Source organism: Marmota flaviventris, chromosome 5 (assembly GCF_047511675.1).
Source record: "Marmota flaviventris isolate mMarFla1 chromosome 5, mMarFla1.hap1, whole genome shotgun sequence".
In the NCBI taxonomy this organism is placed as follows: Eukaryota; Metazoa; Chordata; class Mammalia; order Rodentia; family Sciuridae; genus Marmota; species Marmota flaviventris.
The window spans coordinates 106,491,976-106,517,595 of record NC_092502.1 but is presented as its reverse complement, the minus strand read 5'-3'; the positions used below and the strand labels follow the sequence as shown (position 1 = coordinate 106,517,595).

At 33.0% G+C, this 25,620-nt stretch overlaps 1 protein-coding gene across 2 annotated transcripts in view; it reads right to left on the bottom strand.

Moving 5' to 3' along the window:
• The window catches only part of Fcho2 (FCH and mu domain containing endocytic adaptor 2), a 128,934-nt gene that overhangs the window by 37,582 nt on the left and 65,732 nt on the right, over window positions 1-25,620 (bottom strand). For both annotated transcript variants that reach the window (XM_071612499.1, XM_027927714.1), the window contains exons 9-11: window positions 13,162-13,206; window positions 11,454-11,526; window positions 7,871-7,895 (exon numbers count right to left, since the gene is read on the bottom strand). In XM_071612499.1, coding sequence (XP_071468600.1) covers window positions 7,871-7,895; window positions 11,454-11,526; window positions 13,162-13,206 — 143 coding nt within the window. The remainder of the gene's footprint in view (window positions 1-7,870; window positions 7,896-11,453; window positions 11,527-13,161; window positions 13,207-25,620) is intronic.

Sequence of the window (25,620 nt, the reverse complement as noted above, 5' to 3'; positions counted from 1 at the left end):
TATAGGTATATATTCAGAAAAAACAAACAAACAGATAGATGGTTTATTTCAGGCATCCACTAGAGATCTTGGAATATACCCTCCCCCCATGGATAAAGGGGGACTAAGATTTCAAAACTGACACTACTTTAAATTTGTTTACAGGGCTGAGGTTGTGGCTCAGTGGTACAGTACCAGCCTAGCACATGTGAAGCACTGGGTTCAATCCTCAGCACCACATTAAAAAATTAAATAAAGTTATTATGTCCATCTACAACTAAAAATGTTTTTAAAATTTTGTTTGCAATGGACTGTATAGTATGATGTAATAATTTAAAATAATACTAGCTGTTTTCAATGAGGCTGAGTAAGCTGCTTTTGACCAATCTCCTGCAGAGTACACTATAAACTCTCGTCAAAATATATAAACAACTATCTGAAGGTATTGGAATGACCTAAAACAACCTCTAAAAAAGACTCTACAGAACAACTGACCCAAAAACTCTATAAAGAAAGAAAAAATGAAATTTTTATTCTTATTTTTTTATAACTTATAAACTTTAATAAAAATAGCAATAAATCTTAATAGTTTTAAAATGCAAGTATTTTAGATCAAATTAAGAACATATTTTGGTTTTATCTTTCCTTGTTTAAAATTTAACAACTTTATAGAGAATATCCTATAAAAAATGGAATTTTTAAAAGGTTCAAATAATCCAAAGGAAGGCAAAAAAATAAAACAAAAAAGATAAAAAAGTAGATTTAAACCCTGAAATATCATTAAATATAAATGGTCCAAGTGTATCAATTATATAAACTAAAAGGCTTCTGCACAGAAACCAGAATTAAGAGACATCCTACAGAATTCACCCAGTAAGGAATTAATATCCAGAATACATAAGGAACTTAACAACTCAACAGTAATAAACCACTACAAATCCAATTTTTTAAATGAGTAAAATGATCTAAATAGACATTTCTCAAAATAAGATATACAAATGGCCAATAGGTATAGGGAAAAACACTCAATTTCACTAATTAGGCAAATACAAATTAAAACAACAATGAGATATCTCACTATAGTAAAATAGTCATTATTAAAAACAAACAAAAATAACAAATGCTTGTGAGGATGTAGGAAAAGGGCTACTCTCATACACTGTTAGTAAAATTGTAAAATAGTATAGCCATATGAAAACAGCATCACGTTTCCTCAAAAAACTAAGACTATTTCTATAAGAAATGCCATTGGGATTTTGATTGGCATTGCATTAAACCTGTAGAGAACTTTGGGTAATATCGCCATTTTGATGATGTTAGTTCTGCCTATCCATGAACAGGGTATATTTTTCCATCTTCTAAGATCTTCTTCTATTTCTCTCTTTAGGGTTCTGTAGTTTTCATTGTATAAATCTCTCACCTCTTTTGTTAGATTGATTCCCAAGTATTTTATTTTTTTTGAGGATATTGTGAATGGGGTGGTTGTCCTCATTTCCATTTCAGAAGATTTGTCGCTGATATACAGGAATGCCTTTAATTTGTGTGTGTTGATTTTATATCCTGCCACTTTGCTGAATTCATTTATTAGCTCTAATAGTTTATTTGTAGACCCTGTTGGGTCTGTTAGATATTTCTTGTAGAAATAGATAAAGCAATCATGTAATTCATATGGAAAAACAAAAGACCCAGAATAGCAAAAGCAATTCTAAGCAGGAAGTGTGAATCTGGTGGTATAGTGATACCAGATTTCAAACTGTACTACAGAGCAATAGCAACAAAAACAGCATGGTACTGGTACCAAAACAGGCAGGTGGACCAATGGTACAGAATAGAGGACACAGAGACCAATCCACAAAATTACAACTTTCTTATATTTGATAAAGGGGCTAAAAGCATGCAATGGAGGAAGGATAGCATCTTCAACAAATGGTGATGGGAAAACTGGAAATCCATATGCAACAAAATGAAGCTGAACCCCTTTCTCTCGCCATGCACAAAAGTTAACTCAAAATGGATCAAAGAGCTTGATATCAAATCAGAGACACACCGTCTGATAGAAGAAAAAGTTGGCTACGATCTACATACGGTGGGGTCGGGCTCCAAATTCCTCAATAGGACACCCATAGCACAAAAGTTAATACCTAGAATCAACAAATGGGACTTACTCAAACTAAAAAGTTTTTTCTCAGCAAAAGAAACAATAAGAGAGGTAAATAGGGAGCCTACATCCTGGGAACAAATCTTTACTCCTCACACTTCAGATAGAGCCCTAATATCCAGAGTATACAAAGAACTCAAAAAATTAGACAATAAGAGAACAAACAACCCAATCAACAAATGGGCCAAGGACCTGAACAGACACTTCTCAGAGGAGGACATACAGTCAATCAACAAGTACATGAAAAAATGCTCACCATCTCTAGCAGTCAGAGAAATGCAAATCAAAACCACCCTAAGATACCATCTCACTCCAGTAAGATTGGCAGCCATTATGAAGTCAAACAACAATAAGTGCTGGCTAGGATGTGGGGAAAAGGGTACACTTGTACATTGCTGGTGGGTCTGCAAATTGGTGCGGCCAATTTGGAAAGCAGTATGGAGATTCCTGGGAAAACTGGGAATGGAACCACCATTTGACCCAGCTATCGCCCTTCTCGGACTATTCCCTGAAGACCTTAAAAGAGCGTACTATAGGGATACTGCCACATCAATGTTCATAGCAGCATAATTCACAATAGCTAGACTGTGGAACCAACCTAGATGCCCCTCAATAGATGAATGGATAAAAAAAATGCGGCATTTATACACAATGGAGTATTACGCAGCACTAAAAAATGACAAAATCATGGAATTTGCAGGGAAATGGATGGCATTAGAGCAGATTATGCTAAGTGAAGCTAGCCAATCCCTAAAAAACAAATGTCAAATGTCTTCTTTGATATAAGGAGAGCAACTAAGAACAGAGCAGGGAGGAAGAGCATGAGGAAAAGATTAACATTAAACAGAGACTAGTGGTGGGAGGGAAAGGGAGAGAGAAGGGAAATTGCATGGAAATGGAAGGAGACCCTCATTGTTACACAAAATTACATATAAGAGGTTGTGAGGGGAAAGGGGGAAAGAAAAAACAAGGGAGAGAATCGAATAACAGCAGATGGGGTAGAGAGAGAAGATGGGATGGGAGGGGAGGGGAGGGGGGATAGTAGGGGATAGGAAAGGTAGCAGAATACAACAGTCACTAATATGGCATTATGTAAAAACGTGGATGTGTAACCGATGTGATTCTGCAATTTGTATTTGAGGTAAAAATGGGAGTTCATAACCCACGTGAATCAAATGTATGAAAGATGATATGTCATGAGCTTTGTAATGTTTTGAACAACCAATTAAAAAAAAAAAAAAAAAAGACCTTACTTAACCAGCAAGGTCTATGCTAACTCTGGGCAGTTGGTATCTGAACTGAAAAAAAAAAAAACAAAAACAAAAACAAAACTAGAACTATCATATAATGTGTCAATTTCAAGATTACATAAATATCCAAAGTAAAGGAATTAGTATATCAAGGAGATATTTGCATGTCCATGTTTACTGCAGCACTATTTATAATAGCCAAGGCATGGAATCAGCCTAGATGCCTAGGTGTCCATCCACAGATGAATGAATAAAAAAAAAAAAAAATCACACATACACACACACACAATTATTCAGACACAAAAGGAATGAAATTATGTCATTTGCAGCAAGATAAATTAGCCTAGAGGACATTATGTTAAGTGAAATATGATCTGACTTACATGTATGAGCTAAAGAAATGAAGGTGGTGAATTGTTAGTTACTCTAATCTGATCATTTACCATTACATGCATGTATTGAAATATCACACTATAAAACATAAAACTGTATGATTCTGTATTGATTAAATTTTTTAAATTAGCCAGGCATGGTGGCACACACCTGTAACTCAGGAGGCTAAGGCAGGAGGATAGCAAATTCAAAGTCAGCTTCAGCAATTTCTTGAGGCCCTAAGCAACTTAGTGAGATCCTGACTCAAAATATTTCTAAAAATGAAAAAAGGTTGGGGATATGGCTCAGTGGGTAAGTGCCCCTGGGGTTCAATCCCCTGTACCAAAAGAAATTTTAATTATAATTTTTAATGTATATAGTTATGAAAAATTATATAACTACTAAAATAAATAATACAAATTTTTAAAAGAGATTGGCAAAACAAATTTAAAAAGTCATGTTCCAACTATATAAGAAACTCACTTCAAATTTATAATAATATAAGTAGGCTGAAAGAAAAAGGATGGAAAAATATATCATGAAAACATTAATAATAATTAAAAAGGTAAAAGTGGCTGTCTTGGTATTAGATAAAGCAAATTTTAGAAAGAAAATTACCAGGGCAGAGAGGAATATAATGTCCACCCAAAAACCTGTACACACTTTTCACAGCAACTTTATTTCTAACAGCCCAAAATTGAAAGCAACTAAAATCTCCTACAATAGATCAACAGTTAAACTTTGGTACATGCATTACAAGGACTACTACCTAGCAATAGAAAAGAATTAACTCTTAATATACACAACAACCAGGATCAATTTCCAGAGACTTGTGCTGAGTCAAGAAGAAAAAAAACCAATCTCAAAAAGGTGCTATGTGATTACCTTTATATAATGTTCCTGGACGACAAAATTATACAAATGGAGAAGAGATTAGTGGTTGCTCAGGTTAAGGAGCATGTGGGGAAAGAAGAAAAGCGCCTGGTACAGAGGCAACCAACATGAGGGATGTTTGTGGTAATGTGAATGTTCTGTTTTGTTTCAATTCTTAATATTCTAGTTATATACTTTACTGTAGTTTTGTAAGAAGTTACCATGGGGGAAAATAGAATCTAGATACACAACACTGTATCACAAATACATAACATTGCTCTATACTACCTTTGCAACCTTCTGTAAAGCTGTAATTATTTCCATATAAAAGGGGTTTTAAAATTTTTAATTTTTTTTAAAAAAAGGGAGTTTTGGTTTTTCTTAAAACAGTCATTCTAAATGTACTAGCTTTTCAATGCTAGAACTATTCAAAGAAATCTGATATTAATAAAACCTTGGCCTGGCAAGTAAGGTCAAATTATAGGTGTGCCCTAGTAAGAAAAGGGCACATCTATATTTACAGTTACTAGGGAGGCTGAAGCAGGAGGATCACAAGTTGAAGGCCAGCCTAGGAAACTTATACCCTGTCTCAAAATAAAAAATAAAAAGGGCTTGGCATGTAGCTCAGTAATAAGAGTGCTAGCAGAGTATGCACTAGCTCTGGGTTTAATACTCAGTACTGCAAATAACAAAGCATGACATTTAATTAAAACCTATACATTGCCTCACATATATCATTAGACATTCAATCAAAAATTTCTACATAGGACCCACATTGCTGGGGTGACGCATTAGATAGAAACCAGTATGAAGAACAGGCAACTTGATCCACCAATTTTAAAGGCAGATATTGTAGTATTATAGTAGTAATGGTGATTTTTAAAAAATACATACTATAAGGGAGCTCAATATTCAATGGAATATTTTGAAATTTCACTCTGGCATTGGGTTTATTAGCCAAAAAAAAAAAAAAAAAAAGGAGCAATTTATATTTCCTTGGCCAACTTTCAAAAGATGCAATCCCCCAAATTATTTTTTTAAAATTATATACACTTTTTTTAAAAAAATAAGAAATTAACAATAAATAATTTTTCTACCAAGACAGCCTAATTATTTTAAAAATAATTAGTAAGATAAGGGCATGAACAGGTCATAAATAAACTATAATTAGCCATAAATAAAAGGAAAAAATGAAAATCTTTTCATGCTCAAAGGTAACCACATTTAAGTGTCTTATAACTCATTAAAAAAAAGGTAACCAATATACCTACATATTTATATTACTTTTAAAATAGCAACTGCTTCAAAGACTATACTATCTTTTAATTGGTAAGTTCTTTCCATATCAGCAGACAGAAATCAACCTAATTCTTTATAACATCTGATTATTACCCTGTCAAGTGAATGTTTAATAATTCATTCAACCATTTCTCATTTTGAAGGATGTCTTGATGTTCCAGTTTTTTGCTAAGTGTAATATAATGTTAGAATTAATATCAATTTCTCCCTTCTCCCTCACCTTCTATAAATGGATATGCCTTAGTTAAGAGTGTGTTACTACTATGGTGTACACTACAGAGATATGATGTTTTGTGAGTACAGCCATTAACAGTAAATTCCTAGCAGGGAATTACAAGGTCAAAAAGAATGTTCACTTCTTATTTGGGGTAATATTGTCAAATCAATTGACTACCAATTTACATTTCTACAAATTAAATTGAAAATACAATTGGAGAGATAATATTTTCATTTTAATTTGCTTTAGTTGTGAGTTACATTTTTTACAGTTATTCCTCATTTTTATTTTTATAAAACTGCCTGTTTTCATCCTGAGTATGTTCTTTTCCTACTAGGCATTTTCTTGACTTTTGTACTAATATAAACAAAAAAATTTTTATAAATTAAAGTAACTAGCCTCCTGTCACATGTCTTGCAAATATACTCTCCTGGTTTGCCTTCAGTGATTCAAATCATCTCATGGTATATGTTTTTTAATTTTTATAAGTTTTTCATCTCTACACAAATTAATCAATCTTTTCTTACATGGCATTAGAATTTTGTGTTCTCTTTAGCCTTTCCCTAACCAGGAATGTACTGGCTAAACTTCAAAATTGTATAATAACTGATCATAATGGAAGAGTATCAATCAGTTGAGGGAATTATGTCTAATTTAAGAGAGTATATGTAAAATAAAACATGAAGTACTAAATAATTTTATTCAATGTTTCAATCATCAAATAAATGCTATGATAATCAACTGAGAAATAAAATGCATGATGAGAATTGTAGTAAATGTAAAACACATCTGCTTTTTTATTAATTGGTTAATCAAGGGCATCAAGTACTAAGGTAAAGATACATTGTATCTCCAGAAACATTCTAATGATTTTTAACTCAGGAAGCCTACTTCTTAATTTTCATATAATTTATTAATAAATCATAATTTTGTTTTAAAACTGAAATAAAAAGTTAATACCTAAGTTACAGAAAATACAATGTTTTACAAAATATTTTTAGTTAACCATTCTACTGTAAAAGATCAAAAAGCTTTAGGGTAAAAGGAAAAAACAGTTATGCAAGTAAGAATGATAACCTTAAAAAGAGAGAATATTTGAAACTCCTATACTTATCAATACAACCAGTATCTAAGGAACAGTTTGAAAAAATAAGTCTGTCTACACTTTATTTCAATCTACTCTGCCACTGAACCCACTTGGCATTTCATTTAATATCTTCTTTAATTATATATAAGGAAATACATTTAACCAAGAAATATAAATAAACCTCCTTTAAAACAAAAAGTGCAAAAAAATACTGACCATGTTTGTTGTTTCCAAAATGACAATGTTTTAAATGAAACTCAAATACATTAACAAAAAGGCAGTATTTTAATAAAGCTAAGACTAAACTAGTAAAAGCACTATAATTTATAAAATAAAGGATGCAGATAGTCTATCTGGCATGTTTCCCTTGAAAAAGAATAATGATACAGCATTGCTCCAATTTCAAAAGTTAAATATCCACTTTTAAAAGGTAGTTGAAAAATACTAATTCACGGGAAAGTCATCTGGCAATGTTAAACCAAAGATACATTTTTAAAATAAGTTTAATAGTGAATTTATAATAACATGGTTAGTATTTTTCTTGTGTTTTAAAGATCTATTAACAATTCAAACATGCTAGTTTTTTTCTAATGAAAAGAGCTAATATGAATTATATCAAAGGTAAATCTACTTACAAGTGAATCTGCATCGGGGCATTCCCTATTAAAACAAAGTATCAAAAACATTCAACTATTAGAACTGTCACTTATTATGCCATATTTAAAGTATTTATTTTGGTACATAAACATAACTTTTACTTAAACTCTACACAAATATTTAGAGAAAACAAATTATGAAGATTAAATTATACCAAATTATTTTAAAATTCAAAAAAGAAATTCCTATACCCATAACACCTGACAAAAACAAAAACAGCTTTCAAATATCCTAAAAATTATTTTCAAAAATACTTCATTCCATGGATACTCATACTTCATACCAAAAAAGTTGGCAGTTCCATAAGGCTTTCTAATGACTTTTAATTCTCCAAGTAGAGAAAGTTTTTGTTTATTTTAAATTCCTTTGCCAGAAGGAAACTTGGCTTTAAAAAGTAAGGTCTATATTTAAGGGAGGAAGTAGTCTAAAACTTTAAAACTAGTGGATAATTTATATTTATTGGTAAATAAAATTTTAAAATAATATTTAAACACTTCAGTTTCATTTGAAGTACTTTTTATAACTTGGTATACACAGAAGTCAAAACTGGTTTTCTCCAAACATGCTGAACAAGAAAACTTGCCTTTGGTGTAACTTTGAAGTCTAACAGAGTATGTAGTTGAGAACTAGTATTCTATCATGTATCTGATGAACAAATATTGAATTTTCATATAACCTAGGGAAAGCTATTATTTTAAATGTTAAACTAAAATAAAAAGATCAGAATACAATTAAGTCCACTAAGTTCATGAGTAATAAGGTTAAAAGAATTTCTATGTATATAATCTAAAACAAATGTACAATAATTGAGAGTTCAAACTTAAAAGGCATTTATACTTTTTACTTAAAATAATTAATGCATACAATATAAGAATCTTATAGAAATAGGTATTTTTCTGGTCTGTGCTTAGAAAGACTAAGCACAGACCAGAAAAATATGCAAATTTAAGAGTTATGTTAAAGGAAGACAGGATGAAATAGATTTACAAAGGAAAAGTACAGATCACTACACTGCTCTTAAACAAAATGGAAACCCCCAATAAATACATAAATGCAAATCCCTTAAAAGCCACTTTAAAAAAGTCAGGCACAGTGACACATGCCAGTAATCCCAGCTAAGGAAGCTGAGGTGGAAGGACTGCTTCAGTATGAGTTCAAAACTAGTCTGGGCCACAAAGCACATTAGAAAGACCCCATCTCAAAGGGGGGCAAGGAGTCACTGAAAATTGCAGTTTAAAATTCCTTACTCATATGTAAGGAATATAATATGAAAAAAAAAAATGCATGCTTTGAGGTAATGTTCCAGAAAAGACACAGTAATAACATAGACAATTCTTCTAGAGAATTAAATCAATGAAGATGTTAGAACATTCCCATATTCTCCTTTTTTAAAGATACATTTAAACATAAAGTGTTAATGTTCCAAACAGTTTATTCTTTGGCTTTGAGCCAGAACTCTCCAGTCTGTGTGGTAAAGCACACATCTTATCTGTTTGCCTTCATGGTAAGCAGTATGAGACCTGCAGATAAAGCTCTAGGAAGAGTAAGGTCTAAGCAGGACTCATCTATCATAATTACTGAACACTTAAAAGCTTTCAGGCTATGAAGAAAGGCATGCCAAGAGCCTCTAGGATTTCAAGCAAAGTGAATTCTCACATTTTTCCTGCCAAGAAGTTTGAAAGAAGGTGATGGTGGTACAGTGGCTTAAGCACTGACTTTCTGTTCTTGTATTGTCTTTTGTTTAAAAAAAAAAAATCTAACATCCAAGTGGTTTAATAATCCTACCGGAATTCATTGATCATGAAAATAATTTCCAAAGCATGGCATTTAAAATTATAAGTTCATTGAGTGAACAGTAGTGAAAGCCAGACATGATAAAAAGATCTTTATTTAAGGCTATTATTCTTTACAATATAGTCACTAGCACATAAACTGGCTACATTTAAAAAAAATTTACTTAACAAATAAATTGTTTAAACTTCAATATGTATTTTCAATATTGCAAAAAGAAATTAGGTTCCATCCTCTTAGTAAAATATCACCTTCATAAATGCTTAAGAAAAACATTAGAAGAAAAGATGCTATCCACAAATATATAAATCACTTTCAATGCTTTTAATTTTGAACCAAATTAAGGAAAAAGAAACAGACATTTAGAAAAGGAGAAACTCAGTAACTAGATAGGAAGTAAGAATATTCAATGCACAAATTATTCTCTAATGTTGAAAATATGAGCACCAATCAAAATATCATAAGAGTTCTACTGATTATGCTAAAGAAACAGGGATTTTAAGCTTATTTTCAGACAATGTTCCTGGGTTAACAAATCATTCATGCCTTTTGATTAGTATCTCTTCAGTTTAAACAGACTGAGTAATTATGGAAAGGAAGATTCCTTTACTTTGAGTTTGTCTCTGAATAATCATAGCTCCAAGTTTTTTCAAACCTAGGCTTATATTAGGAATGCTTATATAGGTTGCTTAAAATGGAACACAACAATAACTATGCTAAGGTCTCATGCCTAGAGAACAAGATTTAACTGGTCTTAGTGGCCACCCTAAGTAAGTTTATTTTAATATCCTAAGAAGTTTTAAATATAGCCATGGTAATTTTGTTTGGCTAATAATATTAGCTCAATTTATTATATGCTAATTATATATTCTTTGTATACTATTTTCTTATTCTTAAAAGAAGATAAGTCAGATGTGTAAGAAGACTACATACTCCATCTAAAAATGAGAACTTCCTAAAAAAAAAATTTAAAAAAATAAAATAAAAATGAGAACTTCCTATAAATGGTAAAATATGTTAAGGTTTCCCTCTCTTGCTGTTCAACATTTTCCACTGATATATACATATATCTCTACATGCTTATAGCTTAGAATTGTCCAGGAAGATTTTCATCAAATAGTTGACCAGAGATTTTATTTTAGATAATAAGATTGTCGGATTTTTTGGTTTTTCTGCCTTTTAATTTTTAAAAACATGCATGTATAATTTTATAAAAATCAGAGTATTTTAAAAGTTTCAATTTCAAGACACTAAAGATTTCATCTATAATGTCTTAAATTATTCTTAAATATTTTTTTTAGCTGTTGATGGACCTTTATTTGTTTATTTTTATGTGGTGCTGAGACCTGAACCCAGTGCCTCACACATGCTCGGCAAGCACTCTACCACTGAGCCACAGCCCCAAACCCAATGTCTTAAAATTTTCAAGTAATTAACTAGGGCTTAAGTTGTGGTTCAGTGGTAGAGCGCTTGCCTGGCACGTGTGAGGCACTGGGTTCAATTCTCAGCACCACATAAAAATAAAAAATAAAAATAAAACAAAGGTATTGTTTCAATCTACAAATGAAAAAAAAAAAAAAAAAGGAATTAACCAATATTCTAACCAAAGGAACTGGCGAATATATTTACAAAATAGGTTTGCTTTTTCATACTTTAGATATATATTTTGAGTGATTTCCAAATGACTTTTCTCTTTCCAAATTCAAAACAACAACAGTCTTATTCACTTATAACAATGGAATAGATTTTCACAATATTTAAAATACTTACACAGATTCTGCATCCTTTTCCTTTTTAATTATTCCTGGCAAAGCAAAAGTCTTTCTTTTCCTTGGTTTTATGCCTTTAAGATAAATGTATATTGTTATAGAAACACATCTGCTCCTAATAAATATATTAAACTTATGAAATATTTTTTTTGTGTTTTCGACACGATTTGTTTATAATTGTTGATGCTAAATGTGGATGAAAGAAATAAAAGTATTAACCTTTAAATTCTAGTATTTATCCTAGCATCTCAGGACCTGAATCTGAGGAAGGAGGATCGTTCAAAGCCAGCCTCAGCAACTTAGGATGGCCCTAAAAACTTGGTGAGACCCTGTCTCTAAATAAAATATAAAAAGGGCTGGGGGGGGCTGGGGTTGTGGCTCAGTGGAAGAGCGCTCACCCAGCATATTCGAGACCCTGGGTTCAAACCTCAGCACCACATAAAAATAAGTAAATAAAACAAAGGTATAAAAAAGGTGGGGGGCTGGGGATGTGGCTTGGTGGTTAAGTGCCTCTGGGTTAAATCCCTGGTTCCAGAAAATAAATAAACCCTAGTATTTAAACACAATCACAGTCTGTTTAAACTTTTCTTCATTCATTATTAGCCTATTATTCACCAAAAGATTATAGAACATTCACTTAATCAATGAAATTCTCTTTCTTCTCCTAAGTGTCCCATAAGTCACCTCAAGCAAAATAAGCACATGGAGGTATCTTAAAATTTTAAAGAAAGTACAATACTCATTATATTAGATTTTGTTTTAAAAGCAGGTCAGATCATGATCCTTGTCCAGAGGGTCACAAATTATAAATGTATTGTTTTAAATAAAAAGATAATAGAGCTGAGGATGTAGCTGGGAATGAGTGCTTGCCTAGCATGTGAAGACCTTAGGTCCAACCCTGATACCATGAAAAATTTAAAAATTTAAAAAAAAAAAAAAAGGCCAGCCAATCCATTAGAAGAGAGATATGAAATGTCAGTAGTAAGGCATTCTTATGTCCATATGTTATCACTAATACTATAAAGGAATATCACTAATTTTACCTACGAGAACCAAAGAGAAAAAAATCATCTTTGTTCTTTCTACTATGTCAATTCCTCATCCCCTAGTTATATGAAAATTATTTTTAAGAGTCAGTTATGCTAGTAATTGTTGATGGAATTCGAGTGTACTGGTGAACAGTAACAAACCCTCAGTAACCTAAGTTAATCTCTCATTTCAGACTAAGAAATTCAAGAGCTTTGGTTTTGTTTTTTAACTCATCAGATACAGTATCATGATGGACTTGCTATCATGCAAAACAAACCCTAAACATAACACATGATGATATGCTAAAAATCAACTTTTTTATTCTCATAGTATAGGTATTATATTTTATTATTTTCACTTTGCAATAAAAAGTTAAGGTTCAGAGAACTTAAAATACTGTTTTCCAACAGGTAGTGAGTGTTAGAAGGCTAGGTCCCAGGGCTACTGAGAACCCCAATAATAAACTTAGACACTATAACAAATAATTTTTCCAAACTCTTAGATAAGGATTGGAAAAAACAGCATATTACTTTCAAATTATTTCTAGTAGCTCACATTCAGATTTTTATGTCACTCCACAGGCATGGTAACACCTATGGCTAGTAGCCCCTCTTTGTTTACTAAACAGATGACACTAGCTGTTGCCATGTGAGTTAGCACATTATAAGACATCAACTTACCTTCAACTGCACTAGCAGGGTCACATTCTTCAAATTCAATGAGGCCTGGGGAGTAAAAAAAAAAGAATAACTAGTAGAAAATGATTATTGGATAAATTCCATTATAATACATCCTTGTTTTTTACATTTTTAAATTTTAATGTAATTGACAAGACTGTTCTGTAATGTATTCCTGTGTTATTAAAATATAAGTTGACATTAATTAATACTAATTTAAATATCAGAAATAAGTCTTGTAAAACAAATAATCCTAACAGTGAAAAAACTTGAGAATAGCCTATTATGATCACAATAATTTACTGGATACTAGAGAACTGAAGATGCAGATTTAACATATACTTTCTGCTTTCAAGGAGCTTTAGCACAGTTAGTAAGAGAAAATAAAAATGATAAGAGGCAGCTGCTAAATCCTTGGCTATGCTCATGGGAAAAACAGGGGTACCAAAAGGTAAATACTACTAGAATGTAAGCTTGGGATCTCATCTGTCTTGGTCACCACTATATCCTCATTTCCTAGAACAATGCTTAAAAAATATGAAGACTTCAGTAAATATTTGTTAAATATATCAATTAATTAATACATGCTGGTTAAGTGGTGGCTCTGGGATTATAACACACACACACACATACCTGTAAACTGGTCTTACATGAAAATTAATTTAATGCTAGTATGAGGGATAGGCTGTAGAAAGGAAGTAGATGGTAAAATAGCCATGAAATGAGAGAATTGCCGAGACTAGACTTAAATGAAAAATAGGATATATTTCATATATGGGAAATACTATACGATTTAAATAGGAAAGCAGCAAAAGCATGATTTTTCCCATTGCAATATCCTAAAAGCTAAACATCAGTCTAAAAAACTTATCTCACTAAACTGACACATTAGCCCGGTTATACTATGTAAGTTTATGAAAGCCCAGAATTTTTGTAAAATAATTTTTAATTTATTAAAGGTAACTGGTATAACCTGCAATGCCAACTTAAAAATAGAGACTAAAGAAAAAATGACAAGAGGATCTGAAGAAAAAATGATAGAGAATTTATTTAATGGTTCTTGTGAAATGTTAAGCTTAACCATAACTGTGCTAATTCATGATCAGAGGTCTTATTGATCATTTTATTATAAAAAATCACTGATCAGCAAGAAATATTTCTCTACAACTAGGAGAATCTAAAAATAATTAGCGAATAGACTAAGAGCTCATTTTAGAGAGGGGGATAAAGATAAAAATAAAAAACACCAATGCCAAACAATCTGCATTATTTACAAATTGCATTTACTTTTACAACATCATCTCAGTAAATGTGGTATAAAAACATCTTTTTAAAGATCTCTGGGTGAACTGGTATATGTAAAAAGAGTAAATATATCCTTTAACTATAAAACCAGTCTTCAAACAAAAGTCCACATTTCTTCCTCAAAAACCCTTTTCCTATGTAGACATATTTTGATTAATTTCCCCTTTGCTTCTAAAAAGCCTCTAAAATCTATTCAAAATAAAAAAATATCCAATTAAAATATTCAAAATAAATATTTTTCAAATATAAAATGTCAAATCCTTTCAAGTTATAAAATTTTAAGTACCATCCACATAAACTTTTCTTCTAAAGGCAGAAATACCAAGTTTCTAATATAATAAAACTAAATACAATCTTCAAAAAAAAAAAACCATTAAATCATGTACAGAAAGATTTTCTTTCTCAAATGCATATGCTCCACATGTTCCTTCACATGGCAAGGCTTTGCGTGCCTGGCTCAGTGCCAGTTGACAGCTCAGCTGGATATCAATGCACAGACTGACCCCCCTTGAAGCATGTCACTTCTGAACTATTTCACAAGTGGAAAGTTTATTCAGCATCTCTCTCAAATGCAGTGTACTGCCCATCATTCTGCTATTTAATCATAAGACTAGTTATTTTTTTGACAGTACTAAAGCCAGAGTAAGAATCTTAATGAATAGTTCACTACAACTGGAATTTTGACTGTTTTAGACTCAATTAATTCTGTTGTCAATATTAATAACTGCTCTTAGCACTTAGATTTTATGCTGGGTCACAAGGGCAATTTAGTTTATATAAAAGTAAATAAAACCATTTTGGTTCTGTCTCTTGATGCTCTTATCACACATTATCTAAAAATGCCACTATGAGTTCAATTAAACTCAAAAGAACAACTCTAAAAGGTCATCAATTTAAAGCAAAACAATTCTTAAATATGATGCTTTAATCAGTCGGTTAGAATAAATTATTGCTACAAAAAAAGCCATCAACCTAATAAATTCATCCAAGCCTAATTTGGATCAGAACTTTAAAGAAATGTTACAAGAGGAAAAGCAACTTACTTAACATTAATGTTTAATCATCACAAATGTTCTATGGAATGAAACAAAGTATAAAATATGTGAAATATTGAATTAACAGTCTCCATTGCTTTGGAATCAATCCTAAATCTCAAAGCCACCAATATGGAAAATTTGCAACTTCATCAAATTAAAAACTGGCCTCAAAACTTGATTTGAGTACCTGGGCTACTCAAATCAAGCACATTTCTGCATATTCCCAATAAAACCAAAGAACATCTGATTCTAATTAGAGCCAAGTTAAAACATATAAACATGCTTAGACAGCTGGGTGTGGTAGTGTACATCTATAAGTCCAGCTACTCAGGGGACTGAGGTAAGAGGATCACAAGTTGCAGCCTGGACAACTGACCAAGTCCCATCTACAAATTTTACAAAAGGGCTGAAGACACAGCTCAGTGGTAGAGGGCTTGCCTCACAATGCAGGAGGTCATGGGTTCAATTCCCAGTACTGCAAAACAAACAAGTAAATAAATAAAACATGTTTACACATACACTCAAAGTCTAATGAAGGGATGTGCCTGTGTAGGGTGAGGGGTTGACTAATAGCAATGGAAGTCAATGGGTACATTTTCAAGCTTGCTCCTATGCCTGAGGAATGTAACAAAGCCACACACCCAGATACCTGAGATGATGAACCAGGCAAGCTAACACATAAAACAGCATCAAACTCCAGCTTGTGGTGACATATAAAGGTCACAGAGATTCAAGTTCCAGTTCCACCACTTGCTTGCCAGCTGATCGTCTTGGACTAGTTACTTTCTTTGAACCCAGGTTCTACATTTGTAAAAGGGGATAACAATAATACCTTTGTCCTACATGTTTTCTCTAAGTATATCCATACACACAGGTTGTTGTTTTTATTTTTCCTTTTGCTAAATAGTTTCAAATTAAGGTACTGACATTAATGACACTTCCTTCAATCAATATCTTCTTTCCAGAGTCCTATGCATGCTAAGTACAAATTACCACTGAGCTACATCCCCAAACAGAGAGTTATGTTGAGGAATTCATAAAGAAAAATTTCTAGTGCAACACTTCTAAGCTCTATCATGTACAGAATCTCATGAAGACTAGTAAAATCACAAAACCTTGAGCCCCCACCCATAGTTATCCTATTTGGAAGGTCTGGAGTGCTGCTCTGGAATTTGCATTTTCATGGTCCTGGAATCACACTTTGAGAACTATGGTTTAAGTGGACCCTGGGGCTACTGCTGTATTTACCTTGGGGTCACATTTATATTCAGTAAATCTATACAGTGCTCTTCCAATTATACTGTACACACAAATCACCTGGGGATCTTATTAAAATACATATTCTGATTCAATAAGTCTGAATTAGGTTTATAACATGCATCCAGGAGACTTAATGTTGCAGGTTCTCAACCTCTATGCATTAAGTAAGCTGAGGAGTTTTAAAACATAGTGGTTCCCACCCTACATAAATAAAATCAGAATTTCTGTGGCAATGCACAGAAATAACAAGCTAAGGAAAAAAATAATCTAGGTACCCAAAGATGGAAAACTAGCAATGAGGCAAATTTGGAAATCAGTCTTATATCAAATAGATTTCAATTATTGAAAAATCTTCCAAATTTTCATCAAGTTCTCCAAACACAGAATCTTAGCATTGAAATATAACCTCCTCCAAGTACATTCAAATTCTGACACTGTGCACATACCCCTAGATAGAGTCATATTTTTGCATCCCCTATGATCTTCACTAGAACCTTGTTTGTACTTTTAATTACAGTACTTACATCAGTAAGCCCTGCCCATCTCAGTTAATGGCAATCCCAACCTTTCTGTTATGCAGGCCAAAACTTCTGAAGGGATTCTTCCACCCTCTTTTAAAAAGCTTTGCTGAGTTGTAATTAACACATAATAAACTATAAATGTATTTAAATTATAAAATATGGTAAATTTTGACATGTGTCACATTTGTGAGTCTACTGCCACAAATAATATAAACCACCACTTCATGCTTGCTCTTTTGTATCCCATTCTACCCATCCCAAGGCAACCACTGACCTGCATAATTATTCATCCATGTTCTTCCATGAATCAATAGTTCATTAATTTTTACTCTTGGGTAGTACCTTACACCACTATTTGCTTATCCATTCTTCTGTTAAAGGACATTCAGACCATTTCCTATTTGGGGCTACTATAAATAAAACTACAATGAACATTCATATATGTCTTTTCAGGATATGCATTTCCTCTTCTTTTAGGTAAATACCTAGGAGTAGAATGGCTGGATCATATGGTAGGTGTATGTTAAGATTTCTAAGAACCTGTGGGCTGTTTTCCAGAATGGTTATACCATTTTATATTTACTATCATCAGTGTATATGAGTTCTAGTTCTTCCACATCTTTAGGGACTTGGTATGGTTGGTCAGTGTTTTTTTTGTTGTTTTTTTTTTAATAATCACGCTCTTAAAGTATGTAGTGATGTTAATATGGTTTTAATCTACATACCTCTAATAAATAATGAAGTTCAGAATCTTTTTATTTGCTTATTAGTTATTCATATATTTTCTTTGGTGAAGTGTCTAAAATTTTGGTTATTTTTTTGCATTAAAATTTACTTATTATTTTGAAACAAATGTAAAATGCATTGTAATATTATTTATAACATTATTTTATATCTATACAGACTCATAGATATTTATTTTATTCTTTGGGTTATAATCCAATATATTCATTACTTATGACTCGTTCAAGTCATTTCAACTTTGGCCACAGGGAGCTCTTTTTAGTCTGTCATCTATGCCCTTCTAAAAATATAAAATTTCTCCCCCAAACCTACAATATTAGAGAAAAAAAATCTTTTCTGACTTTGAGTTAGACAATTCTTAGATATGAAACCAAAAGCATAATATACACAAAATTAAAATTAGGTAAACTGGATTTCATAAAAACTTTTCATTCTTCAAAAATTACCATTAAAATTAAAAAAGACAATCTATAGACTGAGAGAAAATGTAAACAAAATATGCATCTGGGTGGCTTGTATTCAGAATTAATAGGACTGACAATCCAATTTTAAAATGCTCAAAGGATATGAATTACTCTCTGACAAAGAAAATTATTAGCTGGGTATCATAGCAAACATCTGTAATTCCAGATATTGAGGGGGGGGATATGGGGTGGTGCGAGGCAGGGGGAACACAAGTTCAAGACCAGTCTGAGCAATTCAATGACACCTGGTCTCAAAACAAGAACTAAACAGGGATAGGGAGTGGCACAGTGGTAGAATACCCCTGAATTCAATCCCCAATACCACAAAAATTAAAATTAAAAAAAAAAAAACAGTTGGGGCTGGGGTTGTAGCTCAGTGGTAGACCGCTTGCCTAGCATGTGAAAGGCACTGGGTTCGATTCTCAGCATTGCATATAAATGAATAAATAAAGGTTGTCAACAACTAAAAGTAATATTTTTAAAAAAGAAAGAAAACTGTTAATGATAAGTACCTGAAAACATGTTCAACATTATTAGTCGTTGGGTAAATGTAGATTTAAAAAAAAAAAAAAATCAGTGAGGCACTATTACCCTGGTAGAATGCCTATATTCTAAAAGACACAATCCTACATACAGGCAAAGGTAGAACCTTCATGCATTGCTGGTGAGAACTGTAAAATGCTACAATTATGTTGGAAAACAGTTTGGCAGTATGTTAAAAGTAAAGCATATAGCTATCATAAGAACTAGCCTTTAGTGGGGCTAAATACACGCTTGTATTCCCAGCAGCTCGGGAGGCTGAGACAGGAGAATTGCAAGTTCAAAGACAGCTTCAGCAATGGCAAGGCATTAAGCAACTCAGTAAGACCCTGTCTTTAAATAAAATACAAAAATAGGACCGGGGATGTGGCTCAGTGGTTGAGTTTCCCTGATTTCAATCCCCAATACCCACCTCCCCCCCCCCAAAAAAAAAAACCTAGCCTTTCCACTCCTAGAAATCTCTACCCAAGAAATATGAAAACATACGTCTCATAAAGACTTATATGTTAAAATTCACAGGAGTATTATTCATAATAGCCCAAAAACTAGAAACATTGTAAATGTTTATCAACAGGAAAATTACTAAATGTGTTAGTCAGCATTTCATCACTGTGACCAAAATACCTGGCAAGAACAAGTTAGAGGAGGAAAAGTTTATTTTGATTCATGGTTCCAGAAGTCTCTGTCCATAGTTGGTCAACTCCATTACTCTCCACCTGAGGTAAGGCAAACTATTGTGGCAGAAGAGCATGGGGAAGAAAGCTGCTCAACTTATGGCAGTCAGGAATAGGAAAAAGAGAAGTTATGGATCCAGGGACAAAATATAATGCCCAAGGGTACACCCCCCCCCAACTACTTCCTCCAGTCTTGCCCCACCCACCTACAGTTATCACCCAGTAATCCATTCAAATCATTAATCCATCAAATAAATTAACCTATCAATTAGGTTATAACCCTTATTTAATCATTTTGAATGAATGTTGCTACATTGAACATCATTTCCAATATACCAGCCTTTGGGGAAACATTTTATATCCAAACCATAACACTAAATAAACCGTGGTTATTCCATACAGCTCATCAGAAAAAAGTAATGATAGATGAAATAATGTGAATAAACCTCAAAAACGTTACCTAAGCGAAAGAAGTCAGATATTAAAAATTACATATTTCATTTATATAAAAAATTCTAGAAAAATCAAAAATAGAGATAGTGGTTGTATGCTTGGAATGACACCATCAAACAGACACAAGGAAAGTTTTTAGGATGATGGATAATGTTTCAAAACTAAGCTGTGATGACATGTGTGCAATTGTTCAAAATTTCTAAAACTTATCATATATACTCTCAACAGATACACTTCATATACCATAAAGAACACCTCAGCCAAGGTTGTGGCTTAGTGGTAGAGCGTTCGCCTAGCATGTGTGAGGTACTGGGTTCGATCCCCGGCACCACATAAAATAAAGGTATTGTGTCCATCTAAAACTATATATACATGTATATGTGTGTGTGTGTGTGTGTGTGTGTGTATGTATATATATATATATATAGAGAGAGAGAGAGAGAGAGAGCACATATATATAATGCGTATATATATATATATATATATATATATATAAAAAATGTAAAAAAAAAAAAAAAAGAAAGAAAAACTCTTCAATGTGGCAGGCAGAATAATGTCTCCTTTCCCCCAAAGAGGTCCACATGTTCACTCCAGAACCTTTGAATATGTTACATTAGGTTATAAGGCAAAGGGGAATTTGATTGAAGATGAAATTAACATTAGTAATCAGATGATCTTAAACCAAGGAGGTTACCCTGGGTTATCAGAGTAGTCCCAATGTAATAAAGAGATATTCAAAAATAGAAAAGGGAAAAAGGAGGGGGAGAGGAGGTTAAAATGATGCAGTGTGGGAAGAACTTGGCTAGCCTTTGCTATCTGGAAAATTACAGAAGGGGGCCGCAACCCAAAGAATTTGCACAGCAATAATTTCTAGAAGCTGAAAAAGGTGAAATTCTCCTCTAGAATCTCCATTATTTAGTCCTGCTGACACATTGATTTTAACAAGTGAGATTTCATGTTAAAATTCTGATGTAAAAAAAAAATCACAAGGTAACAAATATGTTCAGTAAAAGTTTAAAAATGAGACCCAAGAGAGGAAAAGTTAGAGGTCTCACATTACCTCATTTCAAAACTTACTAAAACTTACTTCAGTCATCAGACTAGTGTGATACTAGCATAAGGATGGAACTGAGATTCCAGAAACAAGCCCATACACCAATACAAGTGATTTTCAACCAAGTGCTACATCAATCCAATTAGAAAAGATTAACCTGTTCAACAAATGGTGCTAGGACAACTGGATATTAATATACAAAATAATGAAGTTAAAACTCTTAAACTGATACTGTATATAACATATAAATAAATCTTTATGACCTTTAATTTGGTAATGATTTCTTTAATATGACAGTGAAAGCACAACCAAAACAAATAATAAATTGAACTTCATCAAATAAAAAAAACATTTGTTCAGCCGGGTATAGAGCACACACCTGTAATCCCAGCAACTTTGAAAGAAAATCTCTAAGGCAGGAGGATCTCAAGTTCAAAGTCCACCTCAGCAAAAGCGAGGTGCTAAACAACTCAGTGAGACCCCCGTCTCTAAATAAAATACAAAATAGGGCTGACGATGTGGCTCAGTAGTCAAGTGCCCCAGAGTTCAATCCACGTACCCCTCCTCCCCACCAAAAAAAAAATCTATGCATTATTTTTTTTAAATGAAGATAAACCATACATTGGTAGAAAATACTTGCAAACTATTTATATGATAAGGATCTGGTGTCCAGAATAAACTCTTTGAACTCAACAACAAAAAGAATCTAATTTTAAAATGGGCAAGCTGGTTACAGTGATGTGCACCTGTAGTCCCAGCTACTCAGACGGTGAGCAAGATCACATGAACCCAGGAATTCAAGACCAGCCTGGACAACATGGCAAAACCTTACCTTAAAAGGCGGTGGGGCACTGTTACAATTATCTAATACTTGACAAAGATGCCAAAAATCTATGTTAGAGAAAAGTCTTTTATCAAATGGTGCTGATAAAACTGAATATCCACATATAGAATGAAAACTAGAATCCTCTCACCCTGCATGTAAGTCCAATCAAGGTGGATCAAAGACCTTACTTAGTATTAGACCAGAAACTTTGCAACTGATAGAAGAAAACAGAATCAACACTCCAACATATTGGCGCAGGCAGCAACTTCCTTAACAAGATCCCCGAAACTCAAGAAATAAAACCAAGAATCAACAAGTGGGATGCTATCAGATTAAAAAATCTTCTGAACAGCAAAGGAAATGATTAAGAGCATGACAAGAGAGTCTACAGAATAGGAGAAAATATTTGCCAGTCACTCCTCTGATGGGGGGATTAATACCCAGAATACATAAACAACTCAAGAAAACTTAATAGCAAAACAAAACAAAAACCCAATTAATAAATGGACAAAAGAACCAAACAGATATTTCTCAAAGGAAGAAATATAAATGGTCAACAAATATATGAAAAAATGTTCAATATCCATGGCAATCAGGGAAATGCAAACCAAAACAACACTTTGAGATTCCATCTCAATCCAGTTAGAATGGTATTCATCAAGAACACAAACAATAATAAATGCTGGTGAGGATGTGGGGGAAAAGGTACACTCACACACAGCAAAGGAAATGATTAAGAGCATGACAAGAGAGCCTATGGGCTGGGACTGCAAATTAGTATAACCACTTTGGAAAGCAGTATGGAGATTCTTCAAGAGATTGGGAATAGAACCACCACATGACCCAGCTATCCCCCCACTTGGTATTCATCCACAATTAAAATCAGCATACTATAGTGATACAAGCACATCAATGTTTGCGAAAGTGTAATTCACAATAGCCAAGCTGTGGAACCAGCCCAGGTATCCATCAACAGACAAATGGGTTAAGAAAATGTGGTTTGTATGCACAATGGAGTTTTACTTGGCCATAAACACGACTAAAATTGTGGCACTGCTGGTAAATGAAACTGGAGAACATCATGCTAAGTGAAATATTCCTGACTCAGAAACTCAAATGTCAAATGTTCTCTCATATTCTAAGGAAGGACTGGGGAGTCGGGGTGGCATGGATCTCATGAAAACAGAAAGATGATCAGTGGAGTAAGCAAGGAGAGTTAAGAAGGGAAAAGGGAGGGTGGAATTAATTTGTTACAGTGAATTTGACCTTTGTGTATATGTATAAAGTCCCAATTAAAATATAAATAAATAAATTAGAAGGAAGACCAAAGACCAGTAGAGGAGAGGAAGGGGAACAAGGGGAGGGAGGAGGAGAGGGAAAGAAAAAGCACTGGGGACTGAAATGGAGCAAATTATATTTCAAATATGCATCATTACATTGAAATGAACCCCACTATTATGTATAACTACAACATACTAACAAAAGCATGTTTAAAAACAGTAGGTGGAGGAAGGACTTGAAAGAGCGCATCACCAAGGAATACATACAAATAGCCAACAAGCACATAAAAAGATGCTTAGCATCATTATTAGTCTTTAGGGAAATGAAAATCAAAACCACAATAATATCTACTTCACACCCACTAACACAGTTACAATTTAAAAATAAGTAAAAATAATGTTGGCAAGAACATGGGGAAACTGGATCCCTCAACCCTCAGTAGGAATGCAAAGAGGAAAAGCTGCTGTAGAAAACAGTTTGGGAATTCCTCAAGGAAGTCAAGCAGAATTATCACTTGAATCAGTAATTATACCTCTAAATATACACCAAAGGGACTAATCAGATGTCCCAACAAAAACTTGTAAATGCCAACCTAGGGGGTTGAAGACTGGAGGAAAATAAGTTTAAAAGGTACAAGTGTTCTTTCTCTAGAATTTTATTTTAGAACTAGACAGTGTCATGGCTATACAACATTATGAATGTGCTAGATGCCACTGAGTTATAGACATTAAAATGGCTAAAATGGTAAATTTCACAATAACATACCACGACTTTAAAAAGTGAGAAAGAGGGATAATATGCAGGCCAACGTATCTAGGGTATATACACTGACTTCAGAAACATTCTGAAACAAATTTAAAAAGGAGGAGTGATGGATAGATACAGGGATGGGTGAAAAGATAATAAAGCAAGTATGACAAAATGGAATCTACGTGATGAGTATAGGGTTCTTCACTATAAAACACTTCCAATTATTCTGTATGTTTTAAAGTTTTCATAACAAATTTTGAAAAAAAGTTATGCTTAATATGCATTTACAAACCACAACCCTACCCTGCCCTAATTCCTACCTCCAGAAATTTTCACTTATCTCTTAGATGGGGATACCTGCAGGAGATACTTGAGGTATTATGTTGAGTTCAATATAATTTCTTTTCTCTAGACAATGCCTCTCCCATCCCCACAAGTGATGGGTGCATAGCCATGTTTACACTGCAGATCCTGGCCAGAACTAACTGGACTAAAAGATGACAACTTGATCCAACCTAGACCGATCACATTCTTTCTCAAAAATATTTGGGAAAGGACCAAAAATTTGGATTAATTCTGAGCTCTGGCTTCAATCAAGGAACCAGGTTAATACAATAAGTCAAAAAAAAAATGTAGAAATTAATGTGAAGTCACATTATATCATGCTTACATTAATGCCACTGTAAAAATAAAAACATTTTGTAAAGAAAATAAAGCAGTAGAAGTCAGGAAGGAAAGAGAGGGAAATGATACATTACTTTCCTACTACTTGTTTCATTCTACTACTTAGGTTTCATTCTGAGGCCTGTCTATATTCTTCATTTTTGGATCCTTGGGATACCTCAGTTTTTTTTCCAATAATTTCCTTATAATGCAAACTGGCTGGAGTTAACTTCTTTTATATATTGTGAAAACAAGTAAAACCCTGACCTTGTTACTATAAAGACAACTTTTCTTCTGATCATTTACATGTAAAATTATTATAAACTTAGGTATTTTACTGTTCTATTTTGTTGCCAAAATGTTTGCACATTTATTAACATTTTTAATGGCTACCTCAAATTAATGAAGCAAGCATTCCTTGAACACAGCGTGCACAACAAACCTTAATCTTCACAACTTAGAATTATTATTATGAGGATCGATTACTGTTTTGTGATACACATGTAGGTGCAGCTGGTGCAGAATAAATGATTTCTAAAACAGAATCTGCTTTATGACAAAAGTTTTGTCAGCAGCTAGTCTTATGACATACCATACACTACTATAATAAACAAGACATGTATTCTCTAGCACATGGGTGAGCAAACTTCTTATGTAAAGAGCCGGATCTCAGACTTTGTGGGCCACAGGGTCTGTTATAACTACTCACCTCTGCTACTAGAGTGCAAAAGCAGCAATAGACAATACAATAAATAAATTCAAATAAAATTCTATTTTATGTACACTGAAATCTAAATTTCATGTAATGTTGCTATTCTTAACAATTTTTCCCCTTGATCATTTACAAATGTAAAACCCATTCTCTGCTCATAAGCCTCACAAAAAATAGA